We start from the raw sequence: 22,870 nt of genomic DNA on the forward strand, positions 1-22,870 counted from the left end.
AGTGGTTGCGTAAATTCTAACCAGCGAGTTTGTAATTAAGTGGTTTTTCATCACTTTATATCATGTATGTATATAGCGATGAGTATAAACGCTAGTACATTGAGTGCAGCGAACGATAAAAAAACTAATATAAACTAATTAATACTTTACAAAAATGATAATGTATTATATTTCCCTCGTATATACATAGATGGATAGATATCGTCATTACTCCGACGTTATGTTACATTCGATTCCCGAATGGCTCATTAATTCAATACTGAATCGTCCGGAGGATTATCCAATGAAACAATAAGCGATTAGTGTTTTGAAACTGTGGATTTGCTTTCACAACCTCGTATACGTACGCACATACATTAAATCGCGAATCCCATGCGCAAAAACATTATAAGTTTCACTTCGGCGCGACTTTTATTCGCACTCGAAAGGGTTACAATCGTAACAAATGCTCTTAGGGTGAAATAACGACATTTCGAAGTTCGCACACAGTAAAGGGTTTACGCGCAAAACAAAAAATAGTTACTCACATAAAGAAAGTCAACCTCGCTTAACGAATCTCTATACTCTTGCTAATGTATCTTTGTATTGTAGGATATGTTCTGCCTTGAAGAAAATATATCGTATTGTAACGAATGTAGAGATTATTAGGTGATTTGTGTTCGTCGACCAGTATTTTACTAGCACTGATCACCTGATTTCGCGTGGTTGTATTTTCCGAAGAAAACACACTTGCAAGCCTTGCAACGTTTTTGTATGAAAGCCCTTAGATCCTAACACCGAGCTTCCCATGAGCTGACCTCGATTGAAAATAATTTTTCTTAGTATATCTGTAGTGCTGCTGGTCAGACCTGGATATTTGTGACTCCTGGTCGATCGTTTCCTATCAGAGTTTGCCAATTTTCTCTGATTTCATTGTTGAAACGGTTCCCGATTAAAAATAGGCTAAAAACCTTCCTACCTACTATGTCACCACTATTTGAGTATGATTAATGTACAATAAAATGTATATATAATTCATAGATGTCTCGTAATTCAGCGACTTGTATAATAAAAATGCTGTATTGTTTATAATTGGCCAGAAAGGCGCATTGGGTTTACCTGTAAGGCCTTCCTGTTATAATATATAATAAAAAATAAAAATAAATATAATAAAAATATATAGATACATAGATATTGATTAGATACTCAAAAAATGAACGCGAAGTTGTGAAGCGAGGTAACTTTTTTCTTCACCCTCTTACTCGTTTATTTTGATTTTCCGGATCATCTGTAGACTTGAGTGGTTGTATTTTCCGAAGAAAACTCTCGAAGACAGCCGCCGATATTTCGAATTGAACGCCAAAAAAAATAAAAAGATAAATATAATCCGCATTCATGCGATCTTGTTCGAAATGAAATCCCCCACAAAAAAAGCCGATTGATATCTTATATATTAAAATTAAATGAAGTATGACTTTTGTCGTGAAATATGCGAAATTTTCAGACCGTCGCCATTATTCATCGATTGTGCATAAAGCTTTGCCTCGATAGGCTGAAGATTGTGACACAATGGATAATGATAATCTATCTGGCGATTACTTCTTATGTATGGATATAATCGATGACTTGAATTTTTTATCGACGTGTTCCGGTTTGTGTGTGTTGGGGATGAAAATTCATTTTCAGTGTGGAAAAATCTTTAAGGTGCTTTTTGGAGACGCAAAAAGGCATTAACAAAATTAAGTTTGTCACATTTAAAACGTTGAATTTAAGCTAACCAAATTAACTGTTACGTATTACCGGGTTTGTACCGTTTTTATCAAAAAAAAATTGTATACTAAAAATTAAGCTAATTAAATTTCAACACAAGCGCTGTTTCTTAGTTAACGGTTAAGTTATAAAAGCGTCATCTTGAAGATAATTCAATTTATTTTAGTTTTTAGTGCTTTTATGACGTACATTATGTAACTTTTAAAATTTATACAAGTATACCTGTAATATTTATACAATATGTATGTATAATACATATGTAGTGCTTATATGTATACTTATGTATACAGTAGCGATCGTTGAAAGTACAACACTTGCCGTATTCCTTTATCTAAATTACATGTATAAAATACAGTTATACTTTTTATATAGACGTAAAATATATAAGGATGTGAATAAAATGGGAAGACAGCTAATTTAAATAGAAAAATACGAGGAGTTTTGTCAGAAATTTATAAAAAAAAAATACTTTTTTTTCATTGGTTCGTGGGAATGAAAAAAGCTTATCAAAAGTTCCCGGAATTGTTAAGTTGACTGATTTTTTTAGGTTTTGAAACTCGTTTGAGTAACACTTTGTAGTTTATTTTTTATCTAACTCATCTTTAAATTGAAAGAAAATCCATTTGAAACATTCCCTTGGGTTGTTTTTTAGACATTCAAAAAATTATGTAAAGTACGTGTTTTTAATTAGCATATCAATATAAAATAATTTTGTTGTTTTTATCAAATAACATATGTATATATATCCAGCAGATATCTTTGAAATGATAATTTTATTCAATTTCAGCTTAATTGACGCCAATTTTATTTTATTCAAATTTAGCTTAAATAAATTGAAATATGCTACTCACTTACATTTTCTATTTATTTTAAAATACTTTTGACGAAGCCAACGAACATGAGGAGTTTGCCAATTATAATAACAAAAAATATATTTAAAATAAAATAAGATAAAAACAAGAATCAAAATAAAATAAAAACAAAAAGTAATACTAGAGGAAAAACAAGAAAAACTACAAAGTTCATTATATTTTACTAGGTTTTTGTTTCTAGAAGTTACAAATTCATTTGGTGGATTATTCCAAATTTTAACCACATGGACTATTTTTTTTGCAAAAAAATGTGTTTTTGGAGGCGTTTAGAGGTTAAAAAAAGCTAAGAAGTTAATCATAAGGCACTTTTAATGGTTATTTATAATTATTATTATTAATTACTTCGTTCTTTTCGTCTCCGATATGGTGAGTTTCATTCGTATATAAAGAAAATGACCGATACTGTACATACTTGAACGTACTCCTTAAATTTATCACGCCACTAATTTAATATTATACATACATACGTGTGTATATTTCTTACAAAAGAATTAATTGAAATATCTTCAAATTAAATTATAATAAAATAAAGTAACAAAAAAACAAAAGCAGACAAGATTTGGTGGGGACGAGTCAGTGGCGTGCATTATTTGTTTGTGCACGTAAATATCAATTAGTCGCCGTGATTCAAGCGTTTTGTCAAGCCGCTGCGACGCGATTAATTGGAATTTATTATCCGGTTAAACGGTTCACCGGTTTTCCGGCTTCTTAACCGGCGACAACAATACCCTCGGAATAAACCTGCCAAGTGAAACGCCATTTTTTGCGATAAGCCTAATCCGCCAACACACTCTGCATAGCCAAATTGTAAAACGCCATAGTAATTATACCGTGAACTATTTTATCAAATTTCATTTGGAACTGATCCAAAAAAATCGACTTTTATAATTTTACGTATTATATTATACTAGTGTTATATTATACTCGATGAAATATCATCGCATGGGTGTTGGCATATTAAGTTATTAAATAAAAAAAAATTAAACAAATGTTTAATCGATGCCCATCGCTCGGTCATGAGTTCGATCCCCACGCGGTCGAATTTTTTTCAAATACATTTAAAAACATAAATTAAATTTAATATTTATATTTAATTGTTCAATACCAAAAAAAGGGTTAAAACTGCCTACCTAATTGGGTCTGGTTCACTGCATCGAAAGATCGAAGAGCAAATATCGGAAAGCAAAGATCGAAAATCGAAAGATCTTAAGTCGAAAGATCGAAAACAATGTATGCCTGGTAAACGGTACTATGTATCTAATAAAATATATAATTTGGAAAGACTTATAAAGAGTATATAATTTGGAAAGACACTTTGCATATATGTATGTATGTAAACTTCATTCGTTGGTTCGCAGTTTTTTTTTTCGAGTCATAAGCGCCGATTCGATTTCCTTCGATTCAAAGGATTCGAAGTCCTCGGGGGCGAAAGCGCCGAAGGCGAAGCCACCTTCGCGCCGGGGGTGAAGGCGCCAGTGGCGCAGTCGCCGGGGGCGAAGCCCTAGCGGCGGAGCCTTAGGGGGCGAAACCTCTGGGGGGAGCCCTAGGGGGCGCAGCCTCTAGGGGGAGCCCTAGGGGGCGCAGCCACGGGGGAAGCAGCCGCAGGGGCACAGGCGCCGGATTCTGGCATACATATAATTTCGAAAGAGACTTACTATATACATAGGTTTGCTTGTTCGTGACAGTCAATTTAATAAAAAGAACAAATCAGTATTCGAATAAATCTATATAAAATTAAACTATTCAAATAAATTTAATAAAATGTTTACCATTAGATTACTCATGTTTAAGCGGTTTATATTACAAATACCGAGCGAAGCCGGGTAAAACCACTAGTATATAATATATATCAGTGGTGTGCGGTGAAATTCTCTCTCATTTTATCGTACAGCCTTACTTAATGTGCACGGGCAGGATACAAGAGGAACAACCTGTTCCTCTTGTATCCTACTCGCGCAAATTAAGTAAGGCTGTACGACAAAAAGAGAGAATTTTACAGCACGCCACTGATATATATATCTTCATATGTATGCATCGTAAACGAACATCGTCATAAAGATTTCGATTTTTCGACTTTCGATGCGTTGACGGCCACCGCGTTACCACAAAGAAACAAACAAACAAATGGAATTGGGATATTACATACATATATACAATTAACGATTATTCAAATTGAATGTATGATGTCTATCTATGGATTTGAGTACGTGTGTCTGTCTGGCTGTTGAAATGTGAAGCAATCAATTCGCGTTTTCGCCCCGGTGAATTTAGCTACCTGTGCTGTTTACCTGCTCTTCGTCGATTTGACGAGACGACGAAAGGGATGCAGGAGCCAACCGGTTTGCATCGTGCACTACTTCCGGCCAAATCGCATCAGAGCAAAAGCCTCAACTGGGATTACTTCCGGAGCCGGGAACGCGTCCCGTCATGTGGCGGAAATCTTTCAACCACTTTATCTAGATACACCCGAATCCTACCTACCCTTAACGTAAAATATACACATCTATATATGTATTTTAAATCCAAGCCGTTTATGCATTTGTTCAATATAATGATAATTTTTTCTGTGTGTTTTATTACTTTACTGCGTTATCACACGCATACGTATCCAACCTTTTGCCTGCGTTAACTTTCGCGGTACTTTCTTAGTGAATTTGCAAAGTGAACTTTCGACCATAGATATATGTATATTATAATATTTTTATTATATTTATGCAGGTTTTCCACCTCAAATGCAATATTTTCCATTTAAAATTCAGTATTTTCCATTTAAAATTCAATATTTTCCATTTCAAATTCAAGATTTTCCATTTACAAATTAAATATTTTGATGTTGTATGATCTCCACCAAATTTAATCTGATCGATGGGTCTGCAAGAAAATTCTTGGCAGAACATATAATCTAAGAACATACTTCTTCAATGTGATTCATCATTGGTGAGTATGGAGGTAAGATAATTAAAAAAAATGGTTTCTATGTTCAACTAGCAAGAAATAGAAAATATTGAATTTGAAATGGAAAATATTGAATTTGAAATGGAAATTATTGAATTTAAGGTGATCTTGAATTTAAGGTGATATGTATATTATAATTTAATCAGCTTTTGGTCAAAAAAACAACTAAATTGTCAGTAAATATTTCGAAATTATCAGTGAGTATTCTAAATGATCAGATAATAAAATGAATCATTTCGTATTGGATCTATATTAGTATACTCTTTGGAGCGATCTGTAAAGGCGAGTGTATGTACATGTTTTCATATCTATTCTTAGTTTATTGTCATTTCAATTTCAAAAAATTAGTTAAATCTCAAACATCCAATTTAAAAAATATTAAATTTTGTACGTAAAGGTAACAGTAATACTCGGTGGATACAATAAATTCAGGAATTAGGATTATATATTTATATTATCTAAAAAGATAGAAATATATAATCCTAAAATATGATAATTGTATGTATAATAAATTAATATATAATAATTTCCACAATCTACAGTACCATCTGATAAACCATCTAATGCAGGTGATTAATTTAACATGCTTCTCATAAAGTACACTATCTATGTTAATAAACATGTAAAAACATAATGTAACGTTTGGTTAGTAGTGTTTGGTTGATGAATTACAGTTCAGTTCAAATATTCTAAAACGATCAATTTATTATTTATGTAATATAATATCGCTATTCCGTATGTGTGTATGTCGGTCTGTCTGAGATAACGCTCACCGTACTATAATAGTCGTTTCGATTCGACATATGTACATATGTATGTCACAGCTAAGCCTCTGCCAGAACGTTTATACGACTACAATAATAAAAGAAAAAAACTTCTATATATACTCTTTCCTCCCAATGTTTCCGCTTGGCAGAGAATTTACCCCCATCTATTGAAAATTTATTTAATTAATTAATTTTTCTATTGGTGTTTTATATTGTTTATATGTAGGTAGGTAGTTTTTACCACTTTTTTTCATATTAAACAATTAAATATAAATATTAAATTAAATATATTTAAAAGTTATTTGAAAAAAATTCTTAATATGCCAACACCAATGATATATCATCGGGTTCAACACTAGAAAATTTATAATATAATAGCATCAGCCATAGTATAACGGGCTTGTCACCTTTTGCTTGTTTATTTTTGGCGATGGAAAATTCGGTTTTTCGAACAGCGTTTTTGTACATTTTGTTTCCGTTATTTAATTTTATCAAAAGGGATAAATTCATTGAACGATCAGGAAAAATATCATTACAACACAATTCAATAAACCTAAAAGCTTTCGGCACCCCAAAAAAAATATTCATTTAATGCGATTTTTCTTTATTTTAGGTCACATTTCTCCGCCGGGGGCGAGTCCACGTCGCAAATTTTAGACCTGAAAAATCCGATCGATATAAACATGCACAAAAACTATACAGCTTCCCCGAAGCTAAACGAATCTTCCGAAAATGGCGGAAGAGCTTTGACCGAATTTCGCGGCAAGAATTCATTGCAAAATTTCCACATCACAAACGACAGCGTGATAAGGAAGAGAGCTTTCGAAGACGACGAACAAGGTTTCAGCCTGGACTCGGATGAAAATTCTACCGTATTGAGTTTCCTGCGTTACGACAAAGTCAACAGAATATTGGGCAAACCTAAAACTGAGTATGTGAAAAATTTCGACTGGAACTCGTTCAACAGCACTCCGAACGCAATCGAAGATCCAATATTGAAGACGGAAACTAAAAGGAGTCCATTGAATGACATCCTCTCCAAGAATATTACCATGCTATTGGAAAACTTGCTGAAAAATTACGAAAACTCTCAACTTCCGACGCACGGCAAAGGTATGTTTTGAATTAGCACACTTAGCATCGATTTCGAAACTTGTGCAAAGTCCTTGTCAATATTCAACACGGTATACATACACAGTGTCAATGAATCAATAGTTCAATGCTGATTATTCAGGAATCCTTGATCATCAAATGTGAATTTGTTGTGAATCGATACTTAATTATACAAAACAAACAGTTCTCAATTACCACAATTCTCTTTCATCTACGAGTAATTTTCACACTAGAAGCTTTCACACATAACTCAATAACGTAGTTGTCCGCTTTTCTTTATACAAAATTTTCACATTCTAAAGGTTCTGCATTACTGTGAAGTGCACTATTCAAGATTTTCAGTGTTTTGTTGAACACATGCATACATATGTGTGAGCTTTTCTAGTGCGAGATAGATGGATGCAATCGAAAACATAAACCTAATTTATTACATTTAATACAAACTCAAACTACAAATAGCCACGTTTCGATGTACACACTACATATAATAAATCAGGGAAAGGGCGTATATGTAGGTACAAGGAAACAGTACAAACTGTAGCGTTTACAATTGATTGACGGATCAATCTGTTTCTCGCGTGAAATCTGCGGATTGGTTCTATCAAAACTACTCTCGAAATAAACATGTAGTTGGCATTGATCTGATGCAAAATTTAGTTTAAATGTTATTGTGCAAAAGTGTGCATTGCCGGAATTTGTCTTCAGATAAATCAGTCGTAGCATATCTGTCTACGAAATTTTTAATAGCTTATTTTCATTAGTTTTGCTCGATGAATTGGGAAGAAAGACATCTATATAATATCACGAAGCTTCTATGGTGGTTTCCGCAGTGAAAAGTTGAGTCGCAAGGGTTGTCGGTCAGTGTTTTCGATTGATATTTTGTATAGTAATTTATTTATATAGGTATACAGTTTTTTTACACTTCGTCATTTTACAAATCAAATTCTTCGTTTTACAAAAAGAATTCGTCGTTTTAAAAATCAAATTCGTCTTTATAAACAATCAATAATCAATTATAAAAAATCAGTCAGATAAAAATACAAATTCAGAAGTACAGATAATACTTTTATTAAAATTTACGTTCAATACCACAGAACGCAAACGCCCACTGATGACTGAAAGTCTATTTACAACAATAAATTGAAATTAATTATTGTTTATACATAGAAATTAAATATTTTATACCACACTTAATTTATTCTTATTTGTTACTTTTAAATTATTAATTATTTATTACTATTTTTAAATATTTTTTATCCATGGCGGGGGTTTTTTGCAAGGGGGGGTTAATGACCTGGGGGTTTTTGACCGGGGGTATGTGTCCGGGTGGTATAAGTCCAGGGAATACATGTCCGGATACCATATATTAGATATTAAATAAATAAATAGACATTTTTCCATTTCAATTTTGTACCCTTGAATGACAAACTGTTTCAAATATGTAGTAACATTGTTTTTCATTATGAACGAAAACTTTGTCTGTTGGCAGACAAGTCGCTGGTCTCTAAAAAAATATTGGACAGACAAAGTGTTGGTCTTGTATGCCGATTGGCCTATAAAAATTAAAACTTAATTACATTTTCAGGTTTTCCGACAGTAGTTCAAACCAACATACTCATACGGAGCATGGGACCAGTTTCGGAATTGGACATGGTAAATATTGACCCACTTTAGCATCCACATTGCACATTTCAATAGTACTCGTGAGTCCTTCGCGAAAACGTGGCGAAAAATTATCGACACGCCTGCACAAACACGCTTGATTGATTTGTTTAAATTTCAATTTGAATCCCGTGCATGTGTGGGTGTAATAAAACGGTAGTGTTTGTTCTACAGGTTAGCGTACGTTATATACGCTTGCTTTCTTTGTTTTGTTTTGGTTTCTATTGTGGATGCTCGTTTTCAGGATTACTCCATGGACTGCTACTTCCGACAATATTGGAGGGACGCTCGTCTCAGTTTTCTCGGTCCAATCAAGTCGCTGTCCCTCTCGATTAAGATGCTGGAGAGGATATGGAGACCAGACACGTACTTCTACAACGGAAAGCATTCGTACGTGCACACCATCACGGTGCCGAACAAACTGTTGAGGATCAATCAAGATGGAGATATACTGTATTCGATGAGGTCATAATTCCATTTTTTTTCATACTAATGATTAGGTTCACTGAAAATAATGAGACCTATAAAGCAAATTTTATAAAATATAGAGTGAAAAAATAAAAAGTCATGGGCGTTTAAACAATTAAAATCTGACATAGCGAGAGGGTGGCGAAAAGGGAAAAAACGATTGGAAGAGTGTGGATAAATACGGCAATATGGGTAATAGACGTCACCGAGAACGATAATGTAGTATTTTCAAACGTGTCTATTACGATTATTTTTCACCATCGTAATGGCGGGTTTGATTTCCACATATATTGACCAACCATACCGAGCAAAGTGGCAAAGTTTGAAAGCGATCGGATAATAACCCAAATTACGTCAGACGAAAAAATTGAAAGCGAACTAAGAAGAGGCTAGTAAAACTAAGAAATAAATCGTACTTGATATTTTATTTTATTTTTATTTACATAGATATATGTATACCAGGAAAGCCAAACAAGTAAGCCTCGATGCGCCTTCCTAGCCAATTACAAACATTGCAGCTTTTTTATTACAGAAATCGCTGAATTTCCACTGAACTATTGATTAATTAGTGAATTAGATTTTTACACGTTGTTCATAAATCGAATTCAGATATTGGTGACATACATATGTAGTGGGTAGGATGGTTTTTGCCAATTTGATGGAGGAACCGTTTCAACAATGAAATCACATAAATTGGCAAGCTCTGATAGGAAACGATCGACTTGAAGCACAAATATCCAAGTGTGACCAGCAGATTAGCAAGGGATCGAAATCGGTGCTTAACATAAACGCAACCAACAAGCCATACTGCTGGCTATTTGTAAATATCTAGGTCAGATTGTAACTTTTAATTATATATGTATGTATGTATGTATGTAGATACAAGAAAGAAGAAATAAAGTAAATATTTGTTTGAGATGAAATATCTTTAACACATTGAACATTGTTTAAAAAAATATATAGGTGAGTCGTGTAAAGTTTTTCTTTGTGAATATCATTGGAATCAAGAAGTAGCGTAAGCATAAGTGAGTGGGTTGACGGACTTTTGGCCGAACGGACACTAAGCTGATGGACATTTGGCCGAATAAAATTTTAAATTGTTTAAAAATATCAAATTTTAATTTGGTCGAGATGATTTCTAAATAATGTATCTGTTTTTAGTGAGTTTTGAGTAATTTCGATACATAATCGGCCTAACGTCCGTTCGGTCAAATGTCTGTTTGGCCTAGCGTCCGTCGACCTAACGTCCGTCGACCAAGTGTCCGTTCGGTCAAAAGTCCGCGCACGAAGTATATGTATATGAGTCATACTCATAAAGTAAGTGAGTGTGAGGGTGACCATACGTCCCATTTTTACCGGGACAGTCCCGTTTTTTACGTGCTTTGCGTTCGTCTCGTCATTTTAGTAAAATTGTTGGATTTGTCCCGTTTTGTCCTTGTTTTTCCAAATCAATTTTTCCCCCATATCAAATTTTAGTATATGAATATACATTTACATACATACAATATATTCATTTTAAAGAAACATTTCTATATTTTTATTTTATTTAAACATTTCACATGTTTCTGAAAAAAAAATCGCTTTGTGATTTTCATCATAATTATTTTTAAATTACTGTATAAAACAATATTATATTATATTCAATTTTTACCTTGTTTTATTATCTTCTTTTAAAGAAATGTACGTTCTAGTATAAATTATAATACTTAACAAAAGAATACATGAAAATGAAAGAAATCTGAATTTCGCATACATTTTGCATTTAAAAGAACCCGAGAATATGTTTTTGGAAAATTTGTAGTAATTTTATTTAATTTTACACGTTTCGGGGAAAAAGATCCGTCTGCGGTGTTGTATTTTTTTTACTAATTTTTGTTTTAATTCTATTTTCCTTGTAAAAAAGAATTGTACATTCTGAAAAAAATTATCATTCCTTATCAATGGTTATTTGACGGAATAATTATAAAATATTTGGCCGTGTAACCCTTTTTATTTATATCGAGGGAGGGAATTTATTTTATTTGCAGAGCGTCCCATTTTGAGTCCTGGAAAATACATATGTTCACCTAAATGTATGATTAAAATAGTTCAAACGATGGTTGATTGCAAAGGAAGTGTTTGATTTGAAGAAAGTAGAGATAACTCAGTGGATGTTGGGTCAAATATTATTGACCAAGATTCAACTGAAATGTCAGCTGAATAAGAGATATGATACCCAAGAGATTTAGAAGAAAATAAAGTTAAACTATGGATTCTGCTATTATAAAAATTTCACAAGCAAAGTCAAGAATGAAAAAGAGTTGATAATCTTTGATCTAATTGTAGTTGTAAGTGAATGAACCAGCATATGTACACATAAATCAATTAAAAAAATAGCTTGTGAAATTATAAATAAGCTCGAAACATATTTTACTTTAGCGTATCAAGTTTATATGTTGTTAAAACACGTTTATGTATCCTTAAAATCGTTAAACTCGTAAAATACGATGACTCAAAGCAATTGACACGTGCAAATATTGTACGTTTCGAGAAAATCTCGCATGTTTGTTTATGCAGTTTCGTGTTTGCTTTAGTTATATATGTACATATATATACGTATGCAAGTGTAAATAAATATATACTAACAAAATTTAATAAGGTGTAAACAAATATATACTACGGTGGTTTCAGGCTGACGATCAAAGCCAAGTGTCCCATGGAATTGAGGAACTTTCCCATGGACAGGCAGTCGTGCCCTTTGATACTCGGAAGCTGTAAGTTCGAATTATACAAATTCAATTGGTCTGTGATCAATTTTACAATGGTTCAATTGATGTTTCAGACGCTTACACCAATCAACAACTGGTATACCAATGGCAGAACAAGGAGAGCGTCACGTTCGTTCCAGGAATGACTCTGTCTCAATTTGATCTGATTAGTTTCCCCTATAGGAATTTTACGTTCACGAGAAGAGAAGGTAATTGACACACTCGTCTAATCATAATCGTCTATTTTGGCCATCCAATGCTTCATAGAACTGTCATCTATTGATATTTATCTATGTACATACGTAGTAACAATGGATGAAATTTTGTGATCATGCGAAAATTCTAACTCGAGATTTTGACTGATTCGAACTCAGAATCGATCACTGATCATGTTTTCATGATCTAAACAAAATGTGTGTGTGACTGTGTATTTTGGGGATTTTTTGAACACCGTTAACGCTATCAAACTGAAACTTAGTATCAGTTATTGAAATTCTTACCGACATGACATAAATTTTTTAAGTTGACCGGAAATGGTACCTCCCCTTAGAGGTGTCCTCTTTTTTTTAAGTTTTTGAATTAAATTATTTCCCAAACCGATAACCGAATCAGACTGAAATGTTATTGCTACATGCATAGATACAAAGAAACTATAAATTGTATACCCTGATATTTTTTGAATATTTTTAACTGAGCTGGAAGTGGTACTTTTACTCTAGAGCAGCGGTTTCCAAACTTTATGCTACTACGCCTCGATTGCAGCTAGTGCCGAAAAGCCCGTTTCGCATAAATAAGACGTTACAAACGGTAGCAGCACTTGCATTTCTTTGCAATACAAAGATTCATACTCTCCACTAAGATTCATCCAAAATTTAATTATGGTTTCATTTTGAAACTTTTGTTTTAGTGAGCTATCGCATGGTAATTCTATCAATTTTTATTTTTAGATGGTTGTCAGCTCGAATTCGTCTTCTTCATTGTCGTTAAATGGATTCTGTATCCACAAAAACTTTGAGAAATCAAGGTCTTTGAAATAATTGGAAAAATGCAGCACTAAAACATCCAAGTAGTCGGTAAAAATATTTTTACTTGCTTCAATATTGGCTGTGGCCCAGAAATCTTTGGAAAGTGAAAACCTATCCAACCCATTCTTTTGTAAATTTGATTTCCATAACTTTAATTTTTTAATGAAAGCTTTTCTTTGTCTTTTTGAACAAGTGGGTGTATTTGTGATCCCTGCATTGAATTATTTAAACCGCTCAATTTTCCAAAAATTTCAACCAAATAGGCAAGTTTAACAATAAAATTATCGTTCGTCCACAAATGTGCCTCTTCATGATGGTTTTCTTCGAGAAAGGTTGCTATTTCTTCTTTGAGTTCAAACACCCTTTAGAATCATTTTTGCACGAGATAGCCAGCGAACTTCACAATAATACAAAAGTGAGGTATAATTGGCTTCCATATCAGCACACAGCTTTGCAAACAGCTTTGCTCTCAAAGGACTATTCTTAATGTAGTTTATAATTTTTATAACTTTTGTAAAAATGCTGTTCAGTTCCTCGCTCATATTTTTTGACAATAGAGCTGCTCTGAGAATCATACAGTGTGTCCAGATAGCATGTGGTGCTTTCTTTTTGATCAATGCTTTAAGACCTGCTTTGTGTCCGGACATTGAGTGAGCTCCGTCGGTACACAGTCCAATTATTATTTTATGTCGTTCACAACGCAATTATTTCACTTAATGTCGTTTTATTCAACAAAACTGTCTATTATATTAAAAATTTCAATGGATGTGGTCTTCCCAAGAATGTGTTTGCAAAATAATATATCTTCTAATATATTATTATCCGCGACATATCGAACATATGCAATTAAATGGGCATCTTTAGCTAAAACAGAGCGTTTGCAAAGGCGCAATTTTTAAAATCTTCTTCTCCGGATAATTTTTTATAGGAATTAAATGTATATATAAAAATGAAAGAAAAATAAAAATAAACATTCATGCATTGAATTTTTACTGTTAAGCTACGATATGAAGTTTTATTTATTTGTAGATATTATGGTATGGAAATTATTTTTTTATTAAAAAGTTTTGGCGCCTCCCCTGGCAATAGTCCGCGCCTCCCCTGGGAGGCGCGCCTCCCAGTTTGGAAACCGCTGCTCTAGAGAATCGAGGTATTTTATATTTTTCTAAGAAACCTTTTAATTTATTGAACTGAGATTTCATATTTAAAAGTTTACGCTTGATACCAAATTATGTATAAAATTTTGTAAGCATCCGTCAACCGGAAGTGGTAGTTTACTCTTGTTCGATTTTTCTTCCACTATCTTTTCGACCCCTAAACATGTGTGCTCTTCACGAAAAAAATCAAGCATAATTTTTGTATCAATGTGATGAAAATAAGAAAAAAAAACACTAGATTTAATAAACCGAAAGTGGGATTTTTTCCTCTTAGAAAAGTAAAAAATGTTGTGACCACGCTTATTTCCACCTCCTGAAGGTATCAAGCTGAAAATTTATATTTGTATTCTTTATGTACAAACTTAGAGCTGATTACCTTTTGGTTAGAATTCTAAAACCGGAAATAGTATACTTTTTAAAACAATATTTCATAATTTTACTTTGACCTTTTAACTTAATTTTATTTTCTTGATATTTAATGTGTATAATAATTATAGTAATTTTAAGTAATAAAAATTTTTGAACAAAATCCGACAACCGGAAGTCGAACTTTTGTCTTGTGTGAGTTTCCCTACATTTGCGCTCAATTTGCATCTAAAATGGTCTCATAACTGGTATATGTAAATGTGTATGTATGTTTAACTATCGAATTTTGTTTTGTGACCTTCTTATATTCCTCAAATACACAGATAAAGTCATGGGTTGGCCACATTTGAATTTTTATTTATTTTCGTCAGTGCAAAATAGCACTGATGGTACTACATACATGTACTGATCATGCGACGATCACACAGTTTTGTTTTTTTTTTTTTTTTGCTTAAGTTCATCTGACAAATATTTGACTAAGTGATTATGCAAATACGTGTTTTTTTACCAAATCACAAATTGTTTTCCTCCGTTTATCACACTCAAGTCTAATGGGATATTCACGAGGGACAACGAAACACGCAAAATACATACATACATACAGATACGTCCGTTTGGCTTTTTCATTACGAACCGTTCGAGTGTAATATTACTCCTTTGATCGGTTTGACTCCATTACATACGTGCACGCTCCATTTCTTAATTTAAATCGAATTCCCGAAACGATTCCCAATGTTTCAGGTGACTTCTCAGTGCTCCAGGTGTCGTTCAACTTGTCCAGACACACCGGCTACTTCCTCATCCAAGTTTACGTACCTTGCATCCTGATCGTGGTCCTGTCTTGGGTCTCGTTTTGGATACATCGCGAAGCTACCTCAGACAGGGTCGGTCTTGGAATCACCACCGTTTTGACTCTGTCCACCATCAGCTTGGACTCCAGAACTGATCTACCAAAGGTCAGGTATGCTACGGCTCTCGATTGGTTCTTATTGATGAGCTTCGGATATTGCATCGCCACTCTGCTTGAGTTTGCTGGAGTGCACTACTTCACTAAGGTATGCTAATGGATGTTCGAAGCTGAATCTTCGAGGAGATTTTAATTGATTTTACGTCTACTTACATATGTACATAGGTTGGTTCTGGTGAGATTCCAATCGATGACGACGAGTGGGAAGAGCTCATAGAAGAGACTGGGGGTGATCCTTTCGCAGCTAGGCAGTTAGCAGCCAGAAGAAGAAGCAGCAATGTCTTCAAGCCTTCCTTTACGGTAATTAGGATAGTTTCAGCGTATTGGTATAAAGATTTCTTTTAATTTTTAGGCATTTTTGCAGGATGCATCTTTAAATGGTAGTTCGCTGTTGTCTCCAGACTCTGGAAAGGTGCTGCAACGTAGGACTTCAGGTGTTCAGGGAAGTCCTGTAACCGTTCGTCTGACCATGGAACGGACTACGCAAACTGAACGTCGAGTTCCTCAATGGAGACAGTTGGTTTATTGCTTGATGGGGAACGATAACTTCAGAAAGCAGCGCCAAAGAGAAGCTGGTATTTTGATTGTTTTTTTTTTTTTTATTTTTATTTTTTTTTTATTTTTATTTTATTTACGCATATTTTTACTTCACTAATTTTATATTTCATACATTTTCTCATTTTCTTACAGCGTAATTAATAATAATACAGTACACCCTTTTCACAACTTGTTTTTCTTGCTATGACAGTGTTCTATGCAACAATTTTAATGAAAATGAATCACCCGACAACTTGGAAAGCGCTTGAGTACAAGCAAAAGCATTAATAATATTATAGTAAGACACTCGAAAGCGGCAATGGCCAACGAGCGATATAATTTATGTTCCTTTTAATGCATTACATGCGATAATGTGCAAGTCGAAAGTGCATATATTTTTTTTCTTCACATTGTGGGATCAAAAAGTGCAATGACTGCAAGCACTACGTACATTATAAATTGGCTTTCCAATTTTCTCTAAATCCATAATAATCTGCCGAATATATGCGATAAATACGTAAAAAGAGGCCCGTTTATATTATCCAAAACTGCACGTCAACAATTCGGCACAGCACTGCACGAAAAAGACTGCTTCGATTCATACTATACAGCACCGCCTAATTTCTGCACGTTTATAATTATTTTGGACGAGAGCAAGGCAAAATCGATATTGTCAGAATACGACGTCTCCGAAATATTCATATGTGCATGCGCATTTTCGTTAGTACGTGTGCACTCTGACGTCACGTAATGCGTGAGTATTTTCACAGTAGCCACAGAAAACCAGTTTTGCTAGATACTTTTCGGTTACATGTACTGCTTTATAACATGAATAGATTTTGTCGGTTATCACTGTTTCAGAAACGTACGGAATATATGAATGTGTCCAAATAGAATATTCTAGAGAATATTTTTTGTACTGCTGTTTACGTACCGGTTTTGGCCGTACATGTATAAACGAATACTAGATATTTGGCTCTTCCTGTTGTTGCTTCCACGAGACTCAATATACAAAAGGAGATTGTAAGGTGAAATTTGTTTTTAAAGGAACTTCTAATAGATTCAGTCAAGTTATGCGTCATGCCCGTTGTTGCTTACGTCATGCCCGTTGTTGCTGGAAAAGTTGGGACTTTATGTCCCTAATAATTATGTACGTGGTAGACATCATCATTTGATGGTTGCACCTGCTGCTCGCACAGTTATTTTTCGAATGGCTCCTATTCCAAGAGCTATTCGACTTCTCAATGAAATCGTTGCTGCTGTCCCTGAATGTGATATTTTCCACCTTGGGGAGCGTAGATTATCGGATATTATTTTAACATATTTATCTGGTAACCTGCGCTCATCATTACTTTCTTAATTTGAATGTGATGTATGAGTGGAATCTTAATCTACTCTCTTCCATTTGGGCCTCGCTGTGATTTTATTTTTTATTCATATTTTGTTTTATTTTATTTTACTTTTTCTTTCTTCTTTGTACATTTTTATATACTATTTTATTTTGTTCAGTGTAAATAAAGAATGGGATTTATGGATTTTATTTTTGATTTTACACTTTTGTTATTTTTTTTTTCCTCTCTGAATGATGTATTATTTTCCTTTTGTTACTTTTTTTTTATTATTTTATTTTACCATGTTTTCTGCTTTTGCTTTTTCCTTTATTTACAGTTTACTTGTTTTTATATATTTTTCAAATGTAGGCCATTGTGGCGCATTAGGTTCTTCCTGTAATGCCACAATGGTCCAAAATTATTAAATAAATAAATAAGTCAAGAGCAAAACTTTGAAGATGACTCACTCTAATTGCATCATCATGTATATTTGTAGGTACAATAGCGCTATTCTGTACGTGTAACACTCGCCGTATTATAATTAAATATCGGACCAACTTTGCGCCGTTCATTGTTCATTGTTCGTCGTGCTTTGTTAATTTTTATGATGAACCTTTTTTTTATGCTCTCTAGTTTTGTAGTTTGCCCTGTTTCCTGGAAAAAGCACGCTTCCGGTCCTACCTCTAATTATAATAGTCGTTTCGAATCGACATAATAACATAATTAACACTATAACATATGTAACATTAATATAAAATATGTAATATATAACATATGTAACACTACCAACAAAACGTAGGAATATAATACGTAATAGCAGATCAACATAAAACTTCTATATATACTGTTTGCTACCAATGTTTCCTCTAGGCTAAAAAGTCTCTGAGCATTTAGCGCCATCTAATGAAAATTTATTTAATTATTTTTTCTATTGTTTATATATATATATATATATATATATATATATATATATATATATATATATATATATATATATATATATATATATATATATATATATATATATTATACATAGGTAGTATTTTTTTTTCATATTAAACAATTAAATATAAATACTAAATTAAACATATGTAAAAGGTATTTGAAAAAATACGACCACGTGCGGATCGAACGCAGGGCCGACACATTTATTTTTTAATTAATAGCTTGCAATGATATTTCATCGGGCACAACACTAGTATATGCATAATACGTTTGTCTTGTAATACTTAACTCGTTGTACTGTTTTATCACACCTTGTATTTGTTGTTGTTGTTTATTTTCAGAGAACGGCCAGCATGGCGCCAATCGTCATATAAACAGCGTCTCGCACATAGACCGAGCTGCCAGGATTTTGTTTCCAGCTTCGTTCGGCTTCCTCAACCTGTTCTATTGGGTCGTCTATATTACCTACCAGGAAGACTTCAAGTGGACTGATCCACCCATTCACTCATTGAATCATTAAAACCATTCATCCCCTCCCCCCTCCCCCCCCCGCCTTCTCACCTGATCGATTTGCCAACGCCTATAAATAAATGGCACATCAAAAGAAAATTCTGGCCGGACGTCGGGCCCGTAGTATTGTTGGAGTGGTATCAAAAGATTCCAAAAGCCGCAAACAAAGTGTGGTATAAATGTTAAAATTAGGTCTATTCGATTTTTATTTCACTTTTTTTAGAATTCTTTAGTTTACGATTAAATCTCAATGACGCCATTGCTGGATGTAAAAAGTTTCATTGTACATATGTTACAGGCAAATTGTAAAATGGAAAGTCTAAAATGACTACCTATTATATGTAATATATATATATATATATATATATATATATATATATATATATATATATATATATATATATATATACATATATTCGTAGTATCAATAGATGAAGTTTTGTGATTTTAAATAAAATCTTTTTTTTCTTCAATTTTATATGTCTTCCTTTATGATTCGGAAGTGTTGACTTAATATGAATAATTTCAAAAACCGAACATTCCAATTCATATCTTCATCATGGTAATTTATGTAAAAAGGTTTTTTTGTATAATTGTATGAAATAAAAAGTTTTTGTTTGAAATGGAAGGTTTAAAATATTCATCAAACAAAAAAATTGTCGACAAGGATGCAAAATGTTTTTAGAACTACGTAGGTACACATGTACATATGTAGATGAGTTTTGTTAATAAATTTTACCAAAATATTATAGTAAAATAATTTTCAAAAAGCGTTTATAAAAAACATGCTAACTGAAACGTATAAATGTATAAAACTGAAATGGTGTCTGTAATTCGCTTCTGATTGTCGGCTGACGTCAAAGTCGTTTCTGATTGGCTATCGTTAAAGTCGTTTCTGATTGGCTGGATTTGTCAAAGACGTTTGTGATTGGTCGGTTGTTAAATAATTTTTTTTTATTCAAATAAATTTAATAAAAAAAAAATAAATGAAGATGTTTTTCATGGTTCGACGGTATTCTCGATACTAGACTGCATTTCCATTTCAAGTTACTTTTATTATATCCGTGCTAAAACGGAATAAATCGTCAAAAGTGGAACCGAGCGAAGCCGGGCAGCACCACTAGTTATTATTATACACATTCTAAAATATGTACATACATATTTAAAATCTAAAAAATCGGTAAACAACTTTGTGAAAAAGTCACTAATTACATACACTTAGCAACAAAAAAAAATGAACGGAGCGGCCTATTCAATCATTACCAAATTTGACCCATTGAATTCGAATATGACAATGATTTTTTTGTTTTTTTTTCATGAGTAATGAGCGTTTAAAAAAATGCGCCAATTTTACAGATTTTTGACTACTGCAATCTTTAACTAGTACTGTTGCGCCATAACGAGTATTGGAAGGGATTCCAAATCTGAATATTCGAATACTTTTTATACGACCTTATATCCCAGATTATGATTCTCTTAAAATTTTAATAATATTTTGACCTTCTTAAAAACTACAAATAAATAATTAAAATCGAATATATTCGAATACTTGGAACCCCTAATTTGGAATCAATAGTCAACAGTTTTCTCTATTGATTATGATTTTTTACTAACCTCTTCTTAGTTCGGAAACGATTTTGTCGGGTGACGAAGTTTGGGTTCTTATCCGATCGTTTTCAAACTTTGCAATTTTGCTCGGTTTGGTCATCAATATAAGTGGAAATGACGTCCGCCATTACGATGGTGAAAAATAATCGTAATAGACAAGTTTGAAAACACTGCATCTTCGTTCACGTTGACGTCTATCGTCCACACTGTCGCATTTGTCCAAACTGCTCTGGTTGTTTTTTCCCCCTCTCGCTATGGCAGATTGAACAGTTTGCCATACTTATAATCAAAGTTTACGGAGATAATCATTTTCTTATATACATTTTTATGGCTTTAAAATACTTGTAATTAATTATATAGCAATTTTTTTCAAAAAGTCAAAGCTGTTAATATTTTCAAAACATAAAAGAGAAAATACAACAGAGTTGTTGCCTTTTAGAAATAGCCAGCGTTCTTTACGGTCACAGATAAAAGTTCAAGCATCCATTATGTAATTGCGTATAAAATGATATGCCACACATTACTGACATGATGGCATTTATGGATCTCAAACGAGAGGGCTATTCTCGATACGTTCAACATTCTATCTAGCAGAATCGCCTGGGAATCAGGAAGTGTTGCAAAATAAACAGGCACGTCAACATTGCAACACGTGCTATGCTGTATCAAAACCAAAATCCAATTTAACGCATCTATTAATCTCATTTTTCGATTTTATGTACCTCGCCTTCAACTTGAAGCGAACGATAATGCGCATAGAAATAAATTGAACTAGCCGCCAGTTGTTACTGCAAATGTTTGTATAAACACACATTACACGTGTGTATTGCTTCCGTCGGCAATAAAATTTTTAATTTCATTGAAAATGTACACATTCACCGACAGAACGGTCTCGAGGAAATTGAAAATATTTACGATATCAAATAAGCGCGTGCAAACCGGCCGATATTTTTCTGTGGTAAACAATATTTTTTTTTAATAATATTTTTTTTATTATTATACATATGTATCACATTTTAATATACACATACATATGTCGAACTGATCTAGCATGAGACTTATGTAAAATGTACATGCTACCGCATTCACCCCCCGCACTCGCACTTGACCCGCAATGGCCAATTGCATTTCGTTTCAGTTTCTCATTGCATTTTTTATTACTAGCCTAGTAATAAAAAATGCAATGCGAAGTAAGTTTTATTTTTAACAACACATATGCATTCTTGCACAAATCCAACCTTCCTTCTTAACTATTTCCCTTAATTTCCCGTACTTCCCTCTTACGATTGCTAAGTTTACGTATGTATTTCCCGTGTACTAGAACTTTCCACCTTAATTCTAATCAAACATTCTATTTCCTGCAAGGCTCTGACCTCCAGCCACATATCCTACATTGTTTTTAACTGTATTGTACTGTCTTCAACTTCGTATTGATCCTCCATTTCAAATTGGTTCAATTTTAACTAGTTACTAACCTCTCCTTACCTCGCTTTCGATTTTTTCGTCTGATTTCGTCTGACGAAATTTGGGTTCTTATCCGATCGTTTTCAAACTTTGCCATTTTGCTCGGTTTGGTCATCGATATATGTGCAATGATTTGCACATATATTGATGACCAAACCGAGCAAAATGGATGGTAATCGTAAATCGAAATCGATGGTAATGGTAATCGTAAATCGAAAGCATACATGACATCTATAGTCCGACATTGCAAACATGGTATACAATACGATCAATAACATTTCCATGTAACAATACGAATTTATACACAATATACATCCACAGAGACATTTATGGACAGAAATCTGGCGAAACCTGAGATATAACACAATAACTCAAGATTTCGCGAGAGAAATGGGGAGGGAAAGTCAATTTTGCAGGAATAGTTTCAAATGGAAATCAGAAAAATTGGCAAACTCTGATGAGAAACGACCGACCTGGTTACAAACCAGGCCAGTAGCAAACAAGGTGACTCAAACTCACAACCACACTGACCATAGCAAGACATGCTAACAACTAGTCCACGCTGTTGGTTTTGATCAAGAAATATAAATATTGTTCGTGCGTATAGCGGTCGATAGAATTTCACTA

At 33.4% G+C, this 22,870-nt stretch overlaps 1 protein-coding gene across 1 annotated transcript; it reads left to right on the forward strand.

Moving 5' to 3' along the window:
* The first annotated feature begins 4,804 nt into the window (after positions 1–4,804).
* On the forward strand, positions 4,805–19,181 carry LOC143915922 (gamma-aminobutyric acid receptor subunit alpha-6). Its single transcript, XM_077436742.1, has 12 exons — positions 4,805–4,824; positions 4,893–5,109; positions 5,679–5,695; positions 6,957–7,456; positions 9,042–9,109; positions 9,363–9,583; positions 12,257–12,339; positions 12,408–12,542; positions 15,623–15,936; positions 16,014–16,148; positions 16,213–16,434; positions 19,014–19,181. Exons 1-12 carry the CDS (start codon positions 4,805–4,807, stop codon positions 19,179–19,181), a joined length of 2,100 nt encoding a protein of 699 aa, XP_077292868.1.
* The last annotated feature ends 3,689 nt before the right edge of the window (positions 19,182–22,870 follow it).

The sequence above is a fragment of the Arctopsyche grandis genome, chromosome 8 (assembly GCF_051622035.1).
Source record: "Arctopsyche grandis isolate Sample6627 chromosome 8, ASM5162203v2, whole genome shotgun sequence".
Classification (NCBI taxonomy): domain Eukaryota; kingdom Metazoa; phylum Arthropoda; class Insecta; order Trichoptera; family Hydropsychidae; genus Arctopsyche; species Arctopsyche grandis.

Excerpts from the sequence above, each read along its gene's own strand:
- LOC143915922 (XM_077436742.1), top strand. The coding sequence starts at position 4,805 with ATGTCTATCTATGGATTTGA. Across the intron at positions 16,149-16,212 it reads TCTTCAAGCCTTCCTTTACG|GATGCATCTTTAAATGGTAG; the intron begins GTAATTAGGATA and ends GCATTTTTGCAG. Across the intron at positions 16,435-19,013 it reads GAGAAGCTGGTATTTTGATT|CATGGCGCCAATCGTCATAT; the intron begins GTTTTTTTTTTT and ends GAGAACGGCCAG.